The sequence below is a fragment of the Notamacropus eugenii genome, chromosome 3 (genome assembly GCF_028372415.1).
Source record: "Notamacropus eugenii isolate mMacEug1 chromosome 3, mMacEug1.pri_v2, whole genome shotgun sequence".
Lineage (NCBI taxonomy): Eukaryota > Metazoa > Chordata > Mammalia > Diprotodontia > Macropodidae > Notamacropus > Notamacropus eugenii.
Window position 1 is genome coordinate 16,218,673 of NC_092874.1, and position 15,124 is coordinate 16,233,796.

At 47.1% G+C, this 15,124-nt stretch overlaps 1 protein-coding gene across 6 annotated transcripts in view; it reads right to left on the bottom strand.

The window, feature by feature from the left end:
- Window positions 1-15,124, bottom strand: part of OSBPL3 (oxysterol binding protein like 3) — a 135,110-nt gene that overhangs the window by 12,527 nt on the left and 107,459 nt on the right. For all 6 annotated transcript variants that reach the window (XM_072650955.1, XM_072650959.1, XM_072650956.1 and 3 more), the window contains 2 exons: window positions 10,558-10,695; window positions 3,258-3,321 (listed from right to left, as the gene is read on the bottom strand). In XM_072650955.1, coding sequence (XP_072507056.1) covers window positions 3,258-3,321; window positions 10,558-10,695 — 202 coding nt within the window. The remainder of the gene's footprint in view (window positions 1-3,257; window positions 3,322-10,557; window positions 10,696-15,124) is intronic.

Genomic DNA, 15,124 nt, shown 5'->3' on the forward strand with positions numbered 1-15,124 from the left:
AATGCTGTTCAGATGCAAGGTTGACTCAGTTAAATTCTGTTTAATTCAATGTAGTAAGCATTTATTAAGCACCTACTACATGCCAGGCATCTATAGGTTGGGAAATCCACAAGCATTGATCGAACACCTACTAAGTGCCAGGGATACAAAAGGAAGTGAAAAAAAATCTCTGCTGTCAAGAAGCTCAGGGTCTGATAGGGTGACAAAATGCAAACAATAATGTACACACCAGATACATACATACATACATACATCTCTCTCCACACACACATATGTACACACACGTATGTGTGTATATGTGTGTGTGCATATATGTATATGTGTTTGTGTGTATTAAATAGGAGGTCATCTCGGAGGGAAGGCATTAAGCTTTGAGATTGGGAAGGGCATTTTACAGAGAGAAAAATGAACCAGTCCCTGTCTTCAAGGAGCATATGTTCCATTGGGCATCACATCAGAGGTGCCTTCCACTTCTGACATTCCCTGTTTTGATTTGGATGGGGAGGAACTACAGGTGCTGGCCTGAAGGACTGAATACTGCCTCATTCCCCTTTGGCTGATTGCTTACAGTCACATTTGGGTTGGTGAAAGCTTAATGCCTTTTCTTTTCTGTTCCATTACCAAAAGGCAGAGATTTCATTAATGTGCCTTTTCCCACTAATTGGGAAAGAGTGGTCATCCCACTAGAGAATCTTCCTGGCCAAAAATTTTAAAAACGGTTTGCAGAGCAAATGGAGATTCGGCGAACAGGATCTCAGGGGAAAGTATTGACTTCCTGACTTCAGGAGCATTTTATTCAGCGCAAACACTCAATCTGCAAACTAAAAAGCAGAGCTGTTTATCCATTAAAACAAAGGATTAGTCTCTGGGGACACGCAGTCTAATTCTTGTTATTATGTGTACTTGCAAGTAATACAGAGATGCTGCTTTTCAAGACCTCTCAGTTCCGATTTTTCACTCGTTCTGCTTCTCTGTTCCTCACCCACTTGTGAGACTCATTTTCATATACTCTAGGCTGGGAGTGAAGGATTTGGGTGCTAGGAAGTGTTGGGTGCAGTCTCACTCAGACACCTCTGTGACCACAGATTACAGACAGGTGACGAGTTGCTTGGCTGGAGGAGTTCCTTTATCAACAAAAGCAAAGGTCTTGTGGGAGGGATAGGGAAGGAGACTCTCAAAAGAAGGGAAGAGAACAGACCCCTCGAGCAGCACTTTTTCAAAACTCCGGTGGGAGGGAATTGTACATTGTATTTAGAGTCAGAAGGTGCAGCTTGGAATCTTGGCTTGGACATTTTCTCTTTGTGTGACCTTGGGAAAAGTGATTTCACTCTGGACCTCATCCCACATCTGTAAAATGAAGGGGTTGGACAAGGTCCGTTCCAGCTCTAGGTCTACAATTCTATAGCATCTGAGGATCTGCTGATAGGTGCTGCTGCCAAGCATACAATCAATGATGCAGAGATAGGGAAAACACAGTTTATTATGCCCAGAGAATGGGCATAACTGAAAAAAAATCAATAAACCCAGAACATAAATCTCTGCAACCTTGATATAGGCTTTATTTATCTAGGCAGGAGGGGTCCAAGGGAATTTTTACAGAAAGCAGAAGCAGACAGTAATTATGTGCACATCAGAGGATAGATAACAGAAGGGGAAATCAGGTTAAACAGGAAGCTAGCTGGTAAACACCGGGGCAATAGCTGCTTTCTTAAGCCTGAATTTGCAGGCAGAGCAGGAACTAACTAGTTGACACCAAGGTTTCTAGTTGATGTCTCAGATTGATTTTGCAGACTCTAGATAGTTATGTGACCTGCTCACCTTAAATAACTGGTGGTAAGAAACTTAAGCAAGAAATTCTTTTCTGATACTGCAAAGACTCTGATTTGCCATCAAGAAAAGGGCTGGTATCTCCAGAAAAGAAAGTCTAAGAAAATCAGAGCCATTCCTCTTTCTAAAATATAAAGGATTCTCAAGAGTTTCTTTACTCCTCTAAGCACCAGCTCCCTTATTTGTAAAGTGTTGATCAGAAAACCAACATAGCAGAATGGTTAGAGCTGGCTGCTGAATCTGAAGTCCTGTGATATGGTAGTTCCACCTCTGAGAAATACTGCCTGTGTGACCCTGTGTGAAGGAAAAGATCTGGAGAGAGAAGGGAAGGAAGCATTTAAATAGCACCTAATGGGTACTTGCCACTGTGCTAAGCGCTTTACAAACATTTCTTTGATACTCTCAATAACCCTGAGAGGTAGGGACTATTATTTTCTCCATTTTACAGCTGGGCAAACAAGTTTACCTCTCCAGGTTGGCAATTAATAGTGCAGGGGACTGGCCATGGAATCTCAGGACCTGAGTTCACATTCTGGCTCTGCTAGTTAGCCTTGGAGACTTTAGATCTCCTAGAGTCTAATGAGTTTGCAGGTGGGAAAAGATCCCCTAAGACAGAGCAGCAAGGAGGCTGCAAGGGAGAGTGTGTCTCAGCCCAGACCCAGACTCCAGCTCCCGTCACTGGCTTCTTTGTTCCACAGCATTTTTTGGATGACAGCTCAAGGGCTTTCTGCCATGTCCAAACAGCTGCCTGAGCTGGTACACAGAGAGCGCGTCAGGGTTTGCAGAGTGCCACATAGATATGAAGTTAGCATTAGGGGTCACAACTTTTCATACTGGGCTCCCACTTTCAGGGCCTTGAAAAGTTTTCTCCTTCCTGCAGACCTTTGGAAATGGGAGAATGCATCACTGTCTGTGGAGCAGGCAGAGGCTTTAACGTTTCCCTCCTTCATCCTCCGATTTCATTAGAACACAGAAATCCTGGTGTGGAAAAGCTCTTTTTGGATGGCGATCAGTTAGACTCATCACCTTGGAGAGCTGCCCAGGGCGCAGAGAAATTTGGGGGCTTGCCTGGGTCACCGAGTCGGTATGTGCCTGGAGGAAGATTTGAACCAAGGCCAGCCATGTGCTAACCCCTGTACCACACTGCCTCTGGTACAGAGGACAGAACGAGGCCTCAGCCAAAGAGGAGGGGGCCCAACAAAAGCCAAGGAGTGATTGACAAATTGGGCAACTTTCTTAGGTTCCCGAATCCTGCATTTGGAAATGCTGCTTGGACAGAAAATTAATGCTAGGGAGGTCTGCTGGAGTGCCCTACAGAGGGGACTCGGAGCCCCCCAACCATTCTGCAGCAGTGTTAATGACCAGCTTGACCTTTCTCTCTGGCTCTGCAGAGCTAGCTGCTGTGATGCACAAGAGAAAAACCACATTACCTTGCCAGAACACAAAGTTGGCAGACTCTGCATGACAGGCTGAGATTGGCGGGTGGTGGCTGACCTGGTGGAGACAAGGAGAGGAGACAATTACATCAGAGTTTCCTTCACCTCCACTTCCCTGCTCTCTCACTGACCACCCCTATCTTCTTTAGCCTTTAGAGGTAGCTAAGTGGAGGACTGACCAGCTTGGACTGGCCCAAGGTGAGTCATTTCAGGTGCTGGTGATGGTGAGAAGTGGACAGGGTGGTGTGCAGGGGGTGTAGGGTCCTGGCTCTGAAGTTAGAAGGGTCTTCAGGGACCATCTACTCAATGCTCCCCCCATTTTACAGATGAGGAAACTGAGACCCAAGGAAACGGAATTGCCTAAGGTCAAACAGGTAATAAGCCTCAGAAGTGAGATTTGAACTCAGAGCCTCTGACTTCTGAGCCAGTGCTCTTGTCACTAAATCATACAGTGTGGAAATTAGAAGTAGAATTTTAACACCAATTAACAGTCAACAAGGATTTATTAAGCATGCACTATATACCAGGCATTATTAGGGACACAATGCAAACTGAAATGATTCAGTGAATATCTGTAGGTAAATTTAGAGGGGTCTCTCCCCTGTTAGAAACTACCCTGTACTGACTTTGTACCCACTTTAAATATGGTTTTTTTTCACTTAACAAGCATTTATTTTTTCTCCCTCCCATCCCTCAGACTGAAAAAACCCTTTATAATAAATATGGAAAATCAACCAAAAGCACTGCCCCCATCACCCATGTCCAAAGCTGCACGTGCCCTTCATCAGGTCAGGCAAGGTTCACAGTGGTTAGAGCATTAGTTTCAAAGTCCAGAAGACATGGGGTCTGAGTTCTTTCTGTGACCCAGACTTGGCTGTGGGATCTGGGAAAAGGCCCTGATCCCCTCAGGGCCCCACCTACTGAACAGCGTTGGGTCTCCACAGACACAGAACTCAACCCCAAATCTGGGCCTCAGGAGATATTTCCAGGAGCTGTTGTGGCTGAAAAATTCGCTGCCCTGAAGCCTTTCCAAACTTAGCTCACTGGGCACCCTAGGACGGTAGATACATGGTCCATTGCCAGATTCATGATGGAAGATCATCTAGCTTAGGGTGGGCTTATGCTCCATTCATCCAACAGTCTAAGGTCAAGGTGGGAGAGTATGGCAGTGTGGAGGGCAGGGGATGAGGAAAGCCCTAGGAATGGCGCTCCATCTTGGAAACCCTTGAAACAGCCCCACCTCCAAACAATGCCCAAAGCTCACTTACTTGTTGTTGGCAATAACAGTAACAGTTAACTTTCTTCTCTGTTTTAGATTATCTGAACACTTTACATAAATTAGCTCATTTGAACCTCCTAATAACACTGTTAGGTCTATGCTACCATTATCCCATTTCACAGATGAGGAAAGAGGCCAAGTGTCTCTTCTAGAGTCATACAGCTAGTGAGTATCTGAAGGGAGATTTGAACCCATTTTTAAAAGCCACCTCCCAAGCCTGAAATTCCATGCCTCACCTCTGCCTTTAGAAGTTCCTTCAAAGCTCACCTCCAGTACTTCCACTCCTCTGGTTACCTTCCATATATTTATCTGGGGACGTGCTGAATGTTTGGATGCCACAAACTAACTCCTCTCCAGAAGGATGTGTGGTTTCTGTCTCTGCGCAGTGTCTAGCATACTGTCTAGCACCACATAGGCCCTAAACACTGCGCATACTTGTTGGATTGAATTCAATTTTCATCTGGAAGGTTGTAAACCAATGTCTAATCTGCAAGTAATTAAGAGACTCCAGGAACAGGCAAGTAGGAACTCCCTCTCTTTTGTGGTAGAGAATCATTATTTCTGTTTTATTTACTAATGAAAAGGATACAGAACAAATGGCAGCCCAATTTTATTCTCTCCATCGTCTGCCTTCCCACCATATAGAGCTTCTCCATCTAATTAATTTGTTGTTCCTGGTCTAAGCACGAGTGACACCGTCATGCATTGGTGTACAAGGCGTATTCTGATGCTGTTTTTTGTTTGATTCTAAGGAGACCTCCCCATGCAACCCTGCCTCAATCCATCTTTCTGCAAACCCACAGGCAGCAGACACATCTGCTATGTGAGTATTGACACCTCCCGCCCCAACCCCTCAGATGCTCTGAGGGAAAAAAGGTGGCTTTGACTGGGGCTCTGTGTCAATTCCTGGCTCCCAGAGCTCAGCCCTGAGCAAGGCTTCTTACTGGGACACCTAGAACCAGGCAGTCTTTGCTTCTGGTGTCAGGACATTGTATACAGCAGACCACTGAAAAGGGAGTGAAGTCCTCCCAGAGAAATAAGGCTTCCTCTCTATCTCTGCGGGCTGTATCGCTGGCCAAGCTTTGGCCAGTAAGACCAGCGACAGGATGAAAGCCACACTTCAAGAACCTAAGGATCCAATTCAACTCGACAAGCATTGATTGAGCACCTACTGTGTGCCAGGCACCATGTAGAGTACAGGATATTCAAGGACAAAGGCAGCATACTCAGGAAGCTTCAGTTCTCCCCAAGGAAACAACATGAGCCCAGAGAAGTAAACATAATGTACACGTAAAATGTTGTTCAGTCACTCAGTTGTGTCCAACTTTTCATGACCCCATCCATGGACTACATCCAGGGGTTTTCTTGGCAAAGAGCCTGGAGTTGTTTGTCATTTCTTTCTCCAATATATAAGATAATGCATAGCAATTTCAAGAGGGATGGAGCACTAACCACTAAAGCCATTAAACAGACACCAGTTGAGCATTTAAATAGCGATAATTTTTGGTGCCTTCTCACTGAGCAGGGCTTTTCCTGTGATTGGACGGCTCAGGCTCTTCAGAAGACTGCCCAGGGAAGGGCCGAATCTCCCTCTTACTACTGCTACCATCAGACCCTAGCTTCCTAAGCACAGGCCATCCTGGCAGGTTATTTGTGTGCTGAGAGAAGATGCCTAGGCATCTGAGAAGGGAGACATGCCCTCTGCCTTCCGTCAATCTTTCTGTCTCGTTATGTCCAGAATAACGTGGCCATTCATGTAAACTCAGGACACGGTGCCTGGCATTACATGAAGAGATTAATAAATGCTTTTTCCCTTTCTTCCTTCTTTGGGTTCTGTTTATTAAAAGCAGCAAGCCGCCCCCTGCCCGCCCCCCCAATCCCCCTACAACAAAACAAAACAGACTTTTCATCAGCTAGGGAGTATCACATACAATTGACCACCAGGGGGCATTACACTCAACTACTGGCCATGTGGGTTAGTCCTCTCCCTACTAATTTTGAATTCCACTTACTAGAGTGTCTTTATCAGGGTGTCTAAAGGGCTTGCAATGCCTCCCCAAAGGCTGAAGTAGCCCCACTGCTTCCAGAGGGTGCTCAGCCTACAAACTTTTGGCCTACCTCTCTTAATTCCCTGAATTCTTAGGACTTTTTATGGAGCTGGGAGGTTGGCCCCTGGTTTAAAAGGACCTTGGGGGATAGAAAGGAAATGCTACTCCAATTTTTTTCAAAGATAATCAATAGCTCTAGATCTGTCCCTCTGCTCCTTCCAACCCAGAGGAAACCTGCCCTCTACCAAGTGTCCACCAACTTCATTCGGAAGACTCATGCGACTGAATATTCCGTGGGTGTATGGTTTATTAAAATCTACTCTCAAATGCCCTCCTTTCCAGGAAGGCTTTGACAATTGGTTCCTCCCTCCCTCAATCTCCTTCTTCCTCCAACAGAAGGAAAGATTGAGGGAAGGTATTCCATGTTTGAAGTCCGCCACAATTAGCTCTGTTAACAATGGCCAAACAGAAGGTGCTGATTCTGGGGTTGGGGATTGGTCTCCAGTCCAGCCTCCCCAGCTGCTGAGGTTTCAGGGCAGCTGCCTCTTCAGGCTCTATGCCGCATGTCAGGACCTGTATCCTTAAGCAGCGTATACAGAATAAAAGGTCATGGAGGAAGGGAGACCCGGCAGTTGGAGGCCTCTTACAGAAGGGGACCCATGAACTAAATTCTGAAGGAAACTAGGAATTCTAAGAGGCAGAGGTGAGGGCACATTCCAGACACAGGGAATGCCTGGCAGTGCACTGACTTGGGGCTGTGCATGGGGAACAGTCCAAAGGGTGGTTTGGTTGAACAGGAGTCCATGAAAGGGAATCCTACGTGATTAGCACTGGAAAGGCCAGAAGGCACCAGATTACGAAAATGCTTAGAGACCATCAGCCAGACTGCTTTCTTAACAGTTTGCCTGGGTAACGCATTTCTGCCCCAGAGGACTCTCGTGATTTTCGGGTGGGTGAGGGGATCTTGGGGCTGAACTGCTGGGCCTTCAGCTGATCTCAGAAGCCCAGCATCCTGGCCTCCAGTGCTCTCCCTCCGTGAGGTGCCTTCCTCTATCTTGTCACCCCAACCAGATTGAGCTGCTGTTTTTAGCTTCCAGTTTCCATTTTTAATGTACATGTTGCTATGGCAACCCAATCACCCTGCCATTTTAAGTCAGTTATTAAAAAGTGCCAGTCAGACTGGAATCCAACTCAATCTCCCTTATTTCTTTTAACCACCATTTGAAAACAAATCCAGCCAAACCCCATATAGAGAAAAGCCCCAAGGTTCTGAAGGTGCCTGGGACTGTCAGCTATGGGACAGAAGGATGCTCTCTCTACCTTCTCACCTTTCCCTTCCCCTGTAACATGAAGCACTTTAGAGGAAAGACCCACCAAGGACCCACCGAGAGCTCCTTTGGAGCTGCAGGGGATGCAGGGAATTAGGTGCACAGGGAGAGACTCTAGGTGCAGTGATCAGAGAAGCCACATTCACTCCGTACTTGTGCAATGTGGGGCAAGGCCTATCCCGTCTCTGGCCTCGAGTGTTCTCTTCTGTATAATGCTGGACAAGGGGAATCCAAAGGAACTCACAGGATAGCATGGCTCTGTCTTTCCTGTTTAGGGATTGTTCACATGATAGATGTGCTCAGGCTGGGCTGGGAGGTCTCAGATAAAAGTCAAAAGTCGGAAGTTACCTAAGTGGCAACTTTCTCTCTCTGGGCCTCAGTTTCCTCTTCTGTAAAAGGGGTATAACACTTGTCTTACCTATGGGAAAGCAATATGTAACCTTTAAAGGTAACATAGAAATGTTGGTTGAAAGACCATGGAAATCTTTCTGCAGGATGCAGAAGCTATGCCATGGAGTGGAAAGCAGGCTGGGTTTTGAATCAGAGGACCTGAGTTCAAATCCTCACTCTTGCATATAACATTTGTAAAGAGCTTTACAAGTCTTAGAACACTATATTAATTATTAGCTATTGTTAACATTACATTCTTCTTACAGAGACAGCTGGTGGTGCAATGGATAGAGGGCCAGACCTAGACTCATGCAGCCCTGAGTTCAAATCTAGCCTCAGATACTTAATAGTCATGGGACCTGGGCAAATCATTTAGTCTGGTTTGTCTCAGTTTCCTCATCTGTAAAATGCAGGTGATAATCACAGTTCCAATGTGCCTGGGTTGTCGTGAGCATCAAAGAGGAGATTTGTAGAAGTGCTAGCACAGTGCTAGGCACCTCATAGGGGCTAAATAAATTCCTATTTCCTTCCGTCTCCCCTTCTATTTTGTTGTTGTTCATTTTCAGTTGTGTTCAACTCTTAGCAACCTTGTATGGAGTTTTCTTGCCAGAGATCCGAGTGGTTTGCCACTTCCTTCTCCAGCTCATTTTACAGATGAGGAAACTGAGACCAACAAGGTTGGGTGACTTCCCCAGGGTCATGCAGCTAGTAAGTGTCTGAGGTTGGATTTGAACTCAGGTCTTCCTGACTCCAGGCCCTGCACTCTAACCACTTTGACACCCAGCTGTCCTATGTGACCCAAGGCAAAGGACAATCTCTCTGGGTTAGGTCTCCATAGGTCCTGCAAGTCCCTTCCAGCTCAAAACCCTTGGTTTTATGATCCTATGAATTTGGATTTGAATCCCAGCTCTTGCCTATGTGACCTCTGGGAGGTCACCTGGCCACTCCAGGCTTCTTCAAAATGAGGGAGCTGGATTAGAGGACCTCTGGGCCTCCTCTGCTTCCAGCACCAAATCTTGGCTCCTCTCATCACAGGAACTGGTCAAGTTCAGTCTGGAGATAGCAAGCCTTCTGGGGATGAAGGGATGTCAAAGGGGGAAGAAACCAGCCTAGCTGTGCCTGCCCCAGAGGAGGAATGGATGCCTCTGGAAAAGAGGCAAATGAGGTGCCACCAGATAGAATGGGCTGCCTTGAAGCCCAGGGATTGATGGGTGGGAGGCAGGGGCTCCCAGAGGAACAAGGCATTTGCCTGGTGACTGACGAATGACTGATCAGAGTAAGGTAGACAGATGTGATGAAACGATAGTGTGCCAGGAGAGGCAAAGAATATGGAGATTCCAGAGAAACCCAGGAAGACTTAGAGAAATGGGTGCAGTAGAAAATCAGCAGAACCAGGAAAGCCAGCCGTTCAACGATGACAACCATGTCCATGGAAGCCTGTGTAATTATCATGACCAAGCTCAGCAGGGAAGAGACAGGAAGACACACTTCCCTCCGAGCTTAGCAGAGGGCAGGGACAACTGCTAGGTCAAATGCTGCAGATCATCCAAACTTGGCTGGGGTGTTTATTAGGAAATTCCCTGATTATTGCTAAAATCAGCGTCAATAATCCTCTTGAATCCATGTAGACAAGGGTTCTGGAGGAGGGTTCTTAACAGGAGCTGATTGTTCTAACCCCATACTTCTCTAGTCTCTCAGGTTGAATTAATTAAAGCTTAATTGGGGACAATTATTACTTGGGTCATTAATGCCTGCATTTGGCTTTATTTTTTTTGAGATGATATGGCCTGGTGGGTGGTGCCTGTGGAAGGGTTCAAATGTTCTCTTCAAACTACATGGGCAAACACACCTCATGTCCTTCAGAACCCGCTCCATTAGCTTTAAGCTAGAAGGAGGTCTCCACTTTTCCTGCCGGCCAGATGCAGGGTTACTCAGGTAATCGGAGTATTAGCAAGAACTAAGTTTCATGGACCAATGATGGGAGATGAGAGAATTGATGCCCTCTCCTGGAGTAGAGACAATGAAATTACCCTAAATGCTTCAAAGCTGGGGAACAGGAGACCATGGCTAATTCAGATGCATGTTCAGTGGGAGCCTGAGGGACATCTCACAGGCATCCCTGAAAGCCCCCACCACCTCAAACCCTCCAAGCTGTGGGTTTTATCATCATCGTCATCGTCATCATCAGTCATCATCATCGTCATCACCACCATCATCCTCATCAGCAGAAGCAACAGAAACAACCCTACCTGTTCTGAAAAAAACTGGAATCCCTTTTCCTCGTGGATACATTCATAAGTCTCTCCAAGCACTGGATTGAAGGGCTTGCTCCCTGCTCGGAAGTAGCTGGATGCATAGGCAGACACTGCAAACGCTGCCACGTATACCTGGGAATAGGCAGAGATGAACACAATCAGTCCACCAAGCAGGCTCAGTAGCCAGCAGCCAGCTGGGTGGCACAGGGCCTGGAGATGGGAAAACCTGGGTTCAAATCCTACCCCAGGCCCTCAATAGCTGTGTGACCCAGGGAAAATACCTCAACCACTCTCAGCCTCAATTTCCTAGACTGTAAAATAGGGACAGTAATAACTTAGTGACAGGGTTGTTGTGTGGATCAATGAGGTGTTTGTAAAGCATTTTGCAAACTTTGAAACACAATGTCATCGCCAGGAATTATTGTGAACAAGCATTCATTGAGCTCCGACTGTGTACAAGTGAAACCACACCAGTTCCAGCTCCCTCATTTTGCAGGTAAGGAAATGAAGTAGTCAGAGCAGTGTCATGGACAACGTCACACAGCTGGTGAGTATCTGACTCTAACCCGGCTGTATGGGGTGTTGGAGGACCTGAGTTCGAATCCCACTTCTCATGCAGAGTGGCTTCAGGTCCTCCTTCTGTAAAGTGCGGGGGGAGGGGGGGGTCACAAATGGGTGCTCCTAGCTTTAGATAGAAGACTCTAGGATCCCTGGCCTAACAGGGCTTCTCTCCTGGTGAGGCAAGGGAACAGATGACCCAGCCTGCAGACATGGAGGGAGAGTCCACAACTGGGGAGATTTAGGAAAGGCCTGGAAACACCTGAGTTAAGCCTTTAAGGAGAAAAGAATGTAGAGAAGAAGGTAGATGAAAGGAAAGGGCAATGTACTGCGTGTGAATGTCCAGAAATGGGAGGTGGTGCTCTGACTTTGGGAAGGGGAGCCAAGAGAAACAGAACTGGAAGTTAGGTGGGATCCAGAATGGGGGAGGTAGGGAGAGAGCTTCTGGACAATCGGGAGCTATGGAAGGTCTTTGAGAGCAGGGGAGCCCAGAGACAGGGTAAAGAAGGTGGGTGAGATTGTTGTTCAGTGGCTAGCAGATACATTGGGCAGGTTAAAATATAGCCCTGCTTTTATCTGTAGAAAGTGAAATATCAGGATGGAACTGAATCAGGATCAAATACCTCTCGATTCAGCAGACAACCTAATGCACCAGAAATCCATTAGAACCTCATTTTCCTTTAGTCAGATTGGATGGTTGCGCTTTAGCTCTTTTCTGCTCTCCTGCCTGGGCTGACAGATATGGCTAAAGGGGAAGAAATAATACTAATGCCGACATTTCTACTGCACCCAGGGCTTGCCAAGCACTTTAGAATCCCCGCTGAGCCACCCACAACTCTCTAAGTCACAGGCCATTCATAAGGCCAGAGCACAGACCTCACAGGGCCCTGCTGGGAGGCTCAAATGTGACCATGTCCCTAAGGAGCCTTGCAGACTTTCAAGACCTATGACAACCATTAGCTGTTGTTATGAGGGTCATAGCTTATGGGGCTTGCTCAGGATCTCTCAGACATCTAACCCAGTGCTCTAATTGCTATGGCAGGCTGCCTTCACAAGAAAAGAAGCAGGCCGACAGAAACTGAACTAGAAATCCCTGAAAAATCAGTGGTTGGCTGTCTATCACGCAAAGATTAAATGAGGTATTAACCCAAAAATTTTCCATTCATTCACTCATTCATTCATTCACTCATTCATTCATTCATTCATTCACTTTTCTCACCTTGTGTGCTTTGGTCTAAAGCTCTGTTTAACAAACTAGGATGTTTGTAAACTGTGCATTCCTTTTCTAGTTCCCTCAGTGCCCCAAATCTTACCACTCTATAGAATTTAATTAATAATAAACACACAGACACTCTTTCTGCAGTGGGTAAGTGAGGTCCCAGACGTATCTCTTCAGGGTCCTCCCAGGCCCACAGACCTACAACTTCCCAATCGAACAATCATCTTCCAACACTTCCCCTGCCTCTCCTTTGGCCTCCAACTTACGATCCTTCACAGACACTGGGCATTCCAGTCAAACCGGTCTAGAAGGTGCTTCCCTACACACAACATTCCATCCCTGATGCTGTGGGGCGCTGCTCTCCCTCCTCACTTCTGTCTCCCGGCATTTCTGCATCCCTTCCAGCCTCAGGCTAACAGCCATTTCCCTCAGAGGCCTTTCCCAACACCCTCTCACACTTCACTACCGTCCTTCTCCCTTGTGCATAGTTTACATAGGATTTTACATGTGGGTGTATCATCTCCCCCCTTAGAATGTATGTTCCTTGAAAGCAGGGACTGTTTTTATGTTGGGTTTTTTTTCCTATCCACACCAAAAAGCACTGGGCTTGTTCACTTGTTCAATTGAATCATCTTGTACTTGTTAATGAAGAATCCAGATTCCTGGGTTTCCCAGACTTGAAATAAGGGGGCAAGAAAGCAAGGGCCTGGTTCATGGCAGAAAGAGCCAGAAATGTCATCTGCCAGTGGAGTCATGAGCAGCTGGGCCTTTTCAGACCTCAGAGACTGACAAAGCTGGCCCTGAACATTTGTCATCACCCAGAGAACACTGGCGTTTGGGACTCTCTGACCTTCTCAAAGTGGGTTGAAGAGGCTGGAACAGGCCACTGGGGGGAGCTCAGGCCTTCCAAAGTTTTTGCCTTTCTGGGTAAAACAGGAAAAACAAGAAAGCAACAGGAGGGGAAACTGAGCAAAGCACTTTGAGGCCACCAGAGTGCTTCCCAGCTCCTCTTTTGGCAGGGAGAGGGAGGGGCTGATCTGTCCTAGCATGGAATGGGAAAGATTTCCTCAAAGGGGAAAAATTGGTAACAAGCATCTTGAATCTTAGATTTGGGGCTAGTGGGGACCTTTCAGAGATTACCCATCCTTAAGATTACACATTAGCAAGGGAAAATGCAGGAAGGCCCCCACTCCACTGTGCCTCAGTAGCTTATGGACTGAGTCATCAGTGGGTCATGGGTCTAAGGCTGGAAGGGACATTCCAGTCCTATCCTCCCATTTTACAGATGAGAGATGAGTGACTTGGCCACCCAAGGTCACAAGGGGAATGAATGGCAGAGCCAGAACCTGAGCACTATCCAGTACCGCCTATGCTGTACCACCAACTTCTCTGGGTGAGATTCTCAAGCCTGGTGTGCTCTCTGTGCCAGGGGAGAGACAAGCCTCCCTTTCTGGGTCCATCCATAGAGGTTACCCTTTTCTTTTGGGAAGGGCATTGAAAGAGCTATAAAAAATTGCCCAGGTTCCTGTACCTCATTCTCCTGCCAGCCTTCAGCTTGCTCTAAAAGAGAAGGGCCAGCTCAGGAAGATCATGAGGCAGCTTTGGCCCTCCTTGGCTAATGGGAACATATCTGGTGTTAGGCCATCACTCCTGGACCAACAAGGCTCTGATTGTTAAAGAGAGGAATGTAAAGTGTGGGTGTATGCACATGCATGTGGACATAATTGGGGATGGTGGGGGGGGGAGAATACCCCTTCCTTGAAGGTCTTCTGTATTATGGATGCCAAAGTAAGCCCAAGAGGGGAACACCTCTGGGTCTGGATTTCCTCCTTTCAGACCAGGACAGGATGGTGTTTTTCAACTGTGATTTTATGAGCCCAATCATGAGGCCAGCCCAAATGGCACAATTTCTGCTGGGCTGTGAGCCTACCTGGGTCTGCCCTTTCTAGTGTCTGGAGAGGGGAGACCCTGCCTCCAATTACTAGCACATCCTGGGGAGGCCACCTTCCAGGGCAGAACATTCCCTGCATTCTCAGGGACATTTAACTCCTTCCTCCCTTCCTCAGGGTGAGCTGTGACTTTCTCTGTTCTCAGGGATGTTCCTAAGGAGGTTTTCTGATGGCATGGGATGAAATTGCTTTCTCAGAGTAATCCAAGATGACACAGAGAAGTCCCAAGTACTCAAACCTTGCGAAATTTAGCACTCCATTTACTAGATCCCATGGCCTCTCAAAGAGTTTCTGTAAAGAGCTTAGTTTTTGGTTAAGAGAAGAATTAGTTCTGTGAAGGGTGGGGCTGATGGCTAGTAGGGACTCATCAGCATTTCCACAGCAGATGAATCACCACCAGTCATCAGCCTGGGCAGCCAGGAGGGTACCTGGGCAGCCAGAAGGGTACCTGGTCCAGAGGCCGGGTCTCTGAGACACCAGCATCTGCACTGCCAGAAGACAAATGGCTTTTATCGTTTGCCTGGCAGTGGTGAGGGAGGGAAATGGCAAGTTCTGCCTGGCCACAGGGGACAGATGGGCTGGGGGAAAGCCAGGGTGTGCCCGGGGGGACTGAGGAGGAATCTAATGACCTCAGACATCCTCTGAATCCGAGACGGAGGCCCCGGGGGAACAGAGGCTAGAGGAGAGCTTCAACCTGCCTTTTCTATCTTAAAGGCTTTCTGTACGTTTGTGAAAAAGGGGTCTCCACACAAACCCCCAAGAGAACAGGGATGGAAACACAGACGCCAAAAAGAAGAGAATGATTCCGGAGGGAAATTTGTCTTGAAAAGGGCAA